Source organism: Trachurus japonicus, chromosome 9, assembly GCF_045865225.1.
Source record: "Trachurus japonicus isolate A0001 chromosome 9, Traja_1.0".
NCBI lineage: Eukaryota > Metazoa > Chordata > Actinopteri > Carangiformes > Carangidae > Trachurus > Trachurus japonicus.
Window position 1 is genome coordinate 4264178 of NC_140915.1, and position 9120 is coordinate 4273297.

Genomic DNA, 9120 nt, shown 5'->3' on the forward strand with positions numbered 1-9120 from the left:
ACAAAAACGTGCATACATAAATAGTAATGTTTGTCCCAATCATTGGTTTTAAAGACTTTACAACATCAGATTAGTCTAAACGGTGATATAGTGACATGAAAAATTAGATAAACATAGCGAAACTCTCGTCTGTCACTATTGTTCTCATGCTGGTTTTCTACCAGGAAGTAGCTGTAAACAACAAGGAGATTCGTCCTATATCTACACTACAGACCACTATATCATTGTAATATTTTTTTTTCCTGTTGAATTCTTTTTGGCCAGTAGATGGCCTAGTAGAGCAACTGAAGCCCCAAGAAGCTTTTTGCCCTTGAGTGAACCAGTTTGATAAAAAGCTTCAATGCTTCATGAGGCTTCATCTGGCTCATCACGACCAATCAGATCGCTCCGTCCTCACCTGGTGAGTTGTGGTTGAAGGACGTCCAGGACTCCTCCCAGGATTCCTCCGCCCCGCCCCCTCTCCTCCTGCTCCTCCTCCTCCTGCTCCTCCTGCTCCTCCTCCTCCTCCCCTCCCTGACTCCTCCCCCCCAGCAGGAGGTGGGAGGAGTCGGTCCAGTCTCCCGCCCTCAGCAGCTCCTCCTGCAGCCGCCGCGCCGCCGCCCGGGAGGCGGAGTTTGTCCACGGTCGGTCCTGAGGGACGTCCAGATGTTTCCACTCAATAAAAACAACCAAATAAAAAAACATCTGCTCCACTTTGTATTTTATGTACACGCCAAAGAAACCAAAAAGAAAAGCCATAACCCCAAAACAAACGAAAAATCTAGCAAATCGATTCAATATATTTACAACATTGAAATGAAAAGAGAAATAGGGGTTATCGTTTCAATTATTAACATTAACATTAAGAAAAAGTTTTTAAGGTCGTAATATTACAAGAAAAAAGTCATAATTTTACAAGAAAGAGTCATGATTTTAAAAGAAAATGTCATAATATTTTAACCTGTTTTAGAGGAGGAAAGTTGCTAAAATTGAGCCCGTGGAACGTTTGGTGAAGTTTTTTCTAACGTATCAGGACTTTGGAAAGACTATGCAAGAAAATGAATCTATTCTGCAGAAAGAACCAGAACAGCACCATATCCACTTAGTTTTTTAGACTTTATTCTCATAAAATCGTCACTATATACTCGTAAAATTATTACTTTATTCTTGTAAAATTGCCACTTTTTTCTTGTACAATTATTACTTTATTCTTGTAAAATTGTGACTTTTTCTCATGCAATTATTACTTTATTCTTGTAAAATTGTGACTTTTTCTCATGCAATTATTACTTTATTCTTGTAAAATTGCCAATTTTTTTGTACAATTATTACTTTATTCTTGTAAAATTATGACTTTATCTTGTACAATTATTACTTTATTCTTGTAAAATTGTGACTTTTTCTCGTCCAATTATTACTTTATTCTTGTAAAATTGCCAATTTTTTTGTACAATTATTACTTTATTCTTGTAAATTTATGACTTTATTCTTGTAAAATTGCCACTTTTTCTTGTACAATTATTACTTAATTCTTGTAAAATTATGACTTTATCTTGTACAATTATTACTTTATTGTAAAATTGTGACTTTTTCTTGTGCAATTATTACTTTATTCTTGTAAAATTGACAATTTCTTGTACAATTATTACTTTATTCTTGTAAAATTATGACTTTTCTCTCTACTGTGGCCCTAATACTCGGTCATATTTCACCAGTTAAAGTTTCAAACAAAAGTTCAGTTTCTGCCCAGAACAAATCAACACAACAACATTCATAAAAAAGGTGACACATATTTTCCACAGAAAGTTCAACATGAACTTTTTGTTTTTCCCGCCACACCCACCTGGAAATGTGTCACGGCAAACACGCAGAGGGGCGGAGCCACGGTCAGCAGCAGGCCCCTCCCCCTCCCCATCCTCCTCTCCGGGTTTCCCATAGCAACCAGCAGCGCCGTGAGAGCGGTGCATGCTGGGACGGCTCGGCTCGGGACGCTCTGATAGGCCGCGGCGCCGACGTCGTCCTCGCAGGGCGGCACGGCTGCTCGGCCAATCAGAGCGTCCGCCAGAGACCGGTACGCTGACCCAAGCTCCGCCCACTCCTCCTCCTCCTCCTCCTCATTGGTCGAAGCTGGAGAGAACAGCCAATCAGGATCTGCGGTTTGAAAGAGCCGCTCCACGCGACCAATCAGAGAGCTCGACTCAGAGTCAGAGGACGGACCAATCAGCTTCTCCCGCAGCCGAGACAGGAGCTCTGTGATTGGAGGGAGAGGAGCAGAGGGGAGGGGCTTCTGGGAGGCGGAGAGATGAAGGTCATGGAGTAAAGATGAAAGCTCCATCCTGGAGAGGAAGAGAAGAAACACTCAGTCACTCACATGCTTTTATTCTGAAAGGACACGCGGCTGCAGTCTGACTTCCTGTTGTCACTCACTGATGCTAATCACGCTAACGGCTAACCACCATGAACAAGCTGAAGAAAAGGAGAAGAGGAGGAGTAGAGGAGGAGGAGGAGGAGAGGAGGAGGAGGAGGAGAGGAGGAGAAGAAGAGGAGGAGGAGGAGAAGAGGAGGAGAAGAAGAGGAGGAGGAGTAGAAGAAGAAGAGAAGTAGAAGAGAAGAAGAGGAGGAGGAGGAGGAGGAGGAGGGGAGGAGAAGAAGAGGATGAGGAAGAGGAGTAGAAGGCAAGAAGAAGAAGAGGAGGAGGAGGAGGAAGAGGAGGCGAGAAGAAGAAGAGGAGGAGGAAAATAATCAGAGAGGAAGAGGAGGAGGAGGAAGAGGAGGAGGAGAAGTAGAAGAGAAGAAGAAGAAGAAGAGGAGGAGTAGAGGAGAAGAAGAAGAGGAGGAGAAGGAGGAGTAGAGGAGAAGAAGAGGAGTAGAAGAAGAGGATGAGAAGGAGGAAAATAACCAGAAAAGATGAGGAGGAGAGGAGAAGAAGAGGAGGAGGAGAAGAGGGGGAGGAGTAGAGGAGAAGAGGGAGGAGAGGAGGAAATAATCAGAGAGTAGGAGGAGGAGAATAACCAGCGGAGAAGGAGAAGAAGAAGAAGAAGAAGAAGAAGAGGAGGAGTAGAAGGAGGAAAATAACCAGAGAGGAGGAGAAGAGAAGGAGGAGAGAAGAAGGAGGAGAGGAGCAGAAAACGATGAGCAGGAGCAGGATTCACAGCGGCCACTCTGACGTCACGTCTCGTCTTACGTCATCTACGTTTCTTCTGACGTCGCTTCGTCTGTAGCGGAGCTGCAGCCGCTCGGTCCGGTCCAGTCCGGTTCGGTCCGGTACCGACCTGAAGGACCAGAACCACGGAACCACGGAGACTGGAGACAACAGACAGGGGGACCACTCAGAGGGACGGACAGCGGTGTCTCTGGAAACGAGTCCGACTGGAAACAGGCTCCGTGACAAAGGTTCCTACTAACAAACGTCTCCAGTGTTAGGCTACTGGTGTTAGAAACATTTACATATTACTATAATAAAGTCCAGTTTGACATCAGAAACATTATTATTTTAACGTTTAAGTGTTTGACGTGTTATTATAAAAGACTAAGAATATAAAAGAAAGTAAACGCACACACACAGTTCATTTGCAAAAGCAGATAAATGCCATTTTGAAAATAATGAGCTGAGGCTTTGTAATTATTCTTTGCATAGTGTTGTTTTCAATAAAACTTTATTTTTTTGAGATATGTCTGTTTTGTTACATCTCAAAGTCACTCAACTTTGGTTTGACTGATATCACTTATCAGTCAAATTATGTAAATAAAAAATGAAGATTCTAGAATTTTTTTAAAACGGAGTTATCTGCTTTTGCAAATGAACTCTTCATATACACACACACACACACATGTGCATATATAGCTACAGTATACATACATACATATATATATATATGTCTGCGCATATATACGTGTCGATATTTGTGTATATGTATAAATGTGTGTTTGTATCATATATTGAATATGTGTGTGTGTGAAATCTTTTTCTAACTGTCTCATATACATACATATATATGTGTCTGCGCATATAGGCTATACGTGTCGATGTTTGTAGCCTATGTATAAATGTGTGTTTGTATGTATACACGCATATGTGTGTATATTAAATATATACACACACATTCACATATGAAGAGTTCATTTGCAAAAGCAGATAACTCCGTTTTAAAAAAATTCTAGAATCTTCATTTTTTATTTTTTATTTCCATAATAGTAGGGAGGTTAAGCCCAAAAAATAGGCCTTTGACTTCAAGTCATGATGCAAAGGTCCCCTTTGGCATGGAAGTACCTTAGGGTCATACAAATAAATCTATCCAAAGACACAAGTGAGATCACACTTTGTATCCAAAATAAACACGTTTTTAAAATGCCTTTTTTTAATTGAGAAAACGCATGTTAAAAGCACATTCCATTTAGAATGTCCATATAAACTCAGGCAGATCCCCTGATGCCTTCAGCTCCTGGATGAGATCTACAGCTTCTGAGACAACATGCAGCTGCTTGTGTGACAGGATATTGGGTTTTATTAATGTAAAAACATTAATAAAACTATACTGATACTGATTTGTTGAACATCAGACGGAGTGCAACAAATATAGCCTACAAGTAGTTAAATAATAAGATGTAATTCATATCACAGTAGTGTCAGGAAAGACCAATTAGCCAAATATTGTGTTGTTCAAAATCTAGGCCTACCTAGAACTAGTTACTGCTTGTGTATGTTGATTTAAAAAAGTTGAATTTACATGTATGACCCATTCTGGGTCATATTAGAAGTCAACTTAAAGTCAAAGGAAAAATGTTTTTACTGTTCTCAAATGTAAAAATGGGTCACACTGGACCCTGTACATTATTTAAGGCTTATATAACCTGCTACTGAAATCATTTTACATTGTGCTCCTAAAGTAAACTAACAGATTTTAGTGTAGAGCGCCCTTAATAAGCCATGTTCAGCTTTTATATACATATAGGGAAGTTTAGGTTCACAGCTCTCACATAAAGAATATGATTAGGACTGACTTATTTCACCTGCGCAGTATCGCTGGTTAAGATCCTCTCTCAGGGTAATGTTGATAAACTGGTAAGCTTCATTATTTTGGTAGACTTTTACTTTTGTGAATGCTTGTTAATGCTCATCTTATCAATCTCATGATGTTACAGTATCTTTATTTCTTATTTCAAATTAGCCATAATGGAATGTCTTGACTGGACTTTAGGCTTCCTATGTCAGTCCACCCTACAGATTGAAAGGCATTAGATCCCTGTTCATCATTCAAATTGAGAAACAATCCTGACATATTGCAATCATGTCACAAATAAGCTGTAGATAACATCCAGGAGCTGAAAACATTGTAGTTTATATGGACATTCTAAATGTAATGTGCTTTTAACATGCGTTTTCTCAATTAAAAAAAGGCATTTTAAAAACATGTTTATTTTGGATACAAAGTGTGATCTCACTTGTGTCTTTGGATAGATTTATTTGTATGACCCTAAGGTACTTCCATGCCAAAGGGGACCTTTGCATCATGACTTGAAGTCAAAAGTCGCTTAACCTCCCTACTATAAGGTGATATCAGTCAAACCAAGTTGAGTGACTTTGAGATGTAACAAAACAGACATATCTCAAAAAAAAAAAGTTTTATTGAAAACAAAACTATGCAAAGAATAATTACAAAGCCTCAGCTCATTTTTTTCAAAATGGCACATTTGCTTTTGCAAATGAACTCTTCTTATATTTGTGTGTGACTGTCTTCATTAAGAGTTCCAGTCAGTAACACAAACACACACTGTGTATTATTGAACCAACACATGCAGTACAGTAGTTGCTGAGCGACAGGTGACAGGTGCTGTCGTCGTGGAAACCAGGAGGCACGATGACGTCATAACGACACGCAGCGCAGCGTGTTGGTGCGTGCCGCGCAGATCACAGAGCGTGACCGTGACGACAGACATCAGAGGTTTACACACACACATACACACACACACACACACACACACACACACACACACACACACACACACACACACACACACACACACACACACACACACCACCACATCAGACTGAACCGGTTCAGACCGGTTTACACACACCACCACATCAGAGCCACGACACAAAGGGTTAAAGGGCTTTGATGCTGAACTGGCTCAGATTAACACAACACTCGGGTTTCAAAGCAGGAGGAAACGTTTTGAAGCTGCACACACACACACACACACACAGATTTTGTTTTGGTTGAATTCACTTAAAGGGATAGTAGCATTTTTTTTAAAGTGGGGTTGTATGATCTCCAAATAGCCCCTAAGTACTTTAATTGCAGTAGAAGACTCTCTGCACTCCTCCCGTTAGCAACGCCAGCCCATAATAGCCCTGCCCAGAGATTTACAACATACAGTGTTGTGAACAGACCCAAAGAAACGGCCTATTTTCACGGCCTAAAAGAGGTTTTACCTGAAAAAAAATACACAGTTCCATTGTTCACTATAATATAATTTTTTCCAGCCCCTCAAAGTGCAGGAAAAACACAGTTTTTATTTGGACCTAACCAACTCACGTATCCCTCCGCCCAGGGTTAGCGCCCGCCGATCAGCAGTTGGTTAGGTCCAAATAAAAACTGTGTTTTTCCTGCACTTTGAGGGGCTGGAAAAAATTATATTATAGCGAACAATGGAACTGTGTATTATTTTTCAGGTAAAACCTCTTTTAGGCCGTGAAAATAGGCCGTTTCTTTGGGTCCATTCACAACACTGTATGTTGTAAATCTCTGGGCAGGGCTATTATGGGCTGGCGTTGCTAACGGGAGGAGTGCAGAGAGTCTTCTACTGCAATTAAAGTACTTAAGGGCTATTTGTAGATCATACAACCCCACTTTAAAAAAATGATACTATCCCTTTAACTTCTGCTTCTAGCTATTCTATTCATTTATCTGTTTTATTGCTTTTTCCTTCACCCAACAAACACACACACCAGACAGACATATTTACATTTATATAGCTACAGTATAAACATTAAAACCATCTGAGCGTTCAAGACAAGGAGAAAACAAAGTGAAAACAATTTTATTAACAACCTGAAAGCAGACGACACTTCAGATTCATTACAATCTGAAACAGCTTCAGCTTGTAGTTTTTCTCTTTAACTCGTCTCAGCGACTTCCTGTCACTTTGCAGCTCTTTTGGTGAAATAAAACTTAAAATAAAACTTAGTGAAAACAATCAGCGTGTTCACTCTAAGTCATTGTCTGAAACACCGACTCTAAATCTTTTATCATCGTGTGTTTATTATGGATGATGACCGCTCCCTGGTGATGTAACACGTCTAATTAGCATATTCATGAGATGAGCGTGTAGCAGCTCAGCTTTTATTTTAATGACCAGATTCATTTAGATCATTGATGACTCATCCTCTGTGATGTCACAAGGTGTTAAACATTATACATATTCAATCTGGCACAGTTTCCTCTATTTATTCTAGTTTTAGTATTTTATCTCATAACATATTGATGTAATTCATATGGATGTATATAGTGTGTATATTTTTTATTTTTCTCTACCATGCCCTTATATGTTATATTATATTATGTTGTTATATATTATATTGTGTTATGTTAATTTATATTATGTTATGTTACGTTGTTATTTTATATTACATTATGTTATGTTACATTATTTTATATTATATTATGTTATGTTACATTATTTTATATTATATTATATTACATTATGTTATGTTACATTATTTTATATTATGTTATGTTACATTATTTTATGTTACATTATGTTATGTTACGTTGTTATATTATGTTATATTATGTTATGTTATGTTATGTTAGGTTATTTTATATTAGCCTACATTATGTTATGTTACGTTGTTATTTTATATTATGTTATTTTATTTTATATTATGTTATGTCATGTTATTCTATATTATATTATGTTATGTCATTGTCATTTTATATTATATTATATTATGTTACATCCTGGGCTAGGCTTGCCTATACCCTCGGGCCTCTGCACTTAAATGCACTTGGGTATTAAGTGTTGTTTATTTTACTTTATTTTATTTTTTCAATTCTTGCAGCACTATGCACTTTAATGCATTGTGTAGACTGTTTACATTCTTACTTGCGCAGAGCATTATGTATTATTATTATTAATATCAACAGTAATTTATTAGTAGTATGTTTTTATTATTCGTACTGTTTTTTAATGTATTAATAATGTATTACTGTACTTGATGTGGATGTACTGTGCTGCTTTCTTGGCCAGGACCCCCTTGCAAAAGAGATTCTGAATCTCAATGGGATTATTCCTGGTTAAATAAAGGTTAAATAAAATTTAAAAAACTGCACTATGTTGTGGCGAGTGACATGTCGATGTCTTGGATGCTGTCTTTTTTGTCTTGTGTTTGTAATGCTCGCTGCAAATCCAATTTCCCTCGGGATATGAATAAAAACTGAACTGAACTGAACATAATGCTTTTTTATATTATATTATATTATGTTATGTTATGTTATATTATATTATGTGCACAACTGGATACATGAATTTCCTTTGGGATGAATGAAGTATCTCTAAGTCTAAGGTTTCTAATGCTAATCAGATCAGATCAGTGTGTGTGTGTGTGTGTGTGTGTGTGTGTGTGTGTTGTCATCTTCAGTCTCCGTCAGCTTTTCATCCACTTCCTGTTTGTTCTTCCATCTGAAGGAGCTGCTGCGTCGTCATGTGACCGACAAACACACGGCAGGAAATTAAAGAGCAGATAAGAGCCACACACACACACACACGAACACACTGACACTGCAGGCGTGAACACAGTCACAGGTGAAAACCGGTTACAGCAGGTTTTAATGGTGACACAGGTCAGAGGTCGGATACAGAAGAGTTCACAACAACAACAGCAACAAAGATTTAAACATGAAGAGAAAACCAGTTCTTCTGTTTCTCACTTGAAACGTGAAACAAGAACGTTTTTAATGAACAAAAACACAACTTTCCCAACTCCCCGCGGTCAAATGAAACGTCACTGAGGCTTGATTTTTGGCGAGGAGGTTTATCTCTGGGTAAACTCTGGATGTCCCGAGTTTCAGAATGAAAGTCCATTTTTTTGGACCCGTAATGAATTTTAACAACATCCATGACCCTTCAAGTGGACAA

At 38.5% G+C, this 9120-nt stretch overlaps 1 protein-coding gene across 1 annotated transcript in view; it reads right to left on the reverse strand.

Moving 5' to 3' along the window:
• tti2 (TELO2 interacting protein 2) overlaps nucleotides 1–3327 on the reverse strand; it is a 14507-nt gene extending 11180 nt beyond the window's left edge. The window contains exons 1-3 of the mRNA XM_085785710.1: nucleotides 3164–3327; nucleotides 1823–2315; nucleotides 398–630 (exon numbers count right to left, since the gene is read on the reverse strand). Coding sequence (XP_085641836.1) covers nucleotides 398–630; nucleotides 1823–2315; nucleotides 3164–3168 — 731 coding nt within the window. The 5' untranslated portion in view covers nucleotides 3169–3327. The remainder of the gene's footprint in view (nucleotides 1–397; nucleotides 631–1822; nucleotides 2316–3163) is intronic.
• Nucleotides 3328–9120: the final 5793 nt, after the last annotated feature.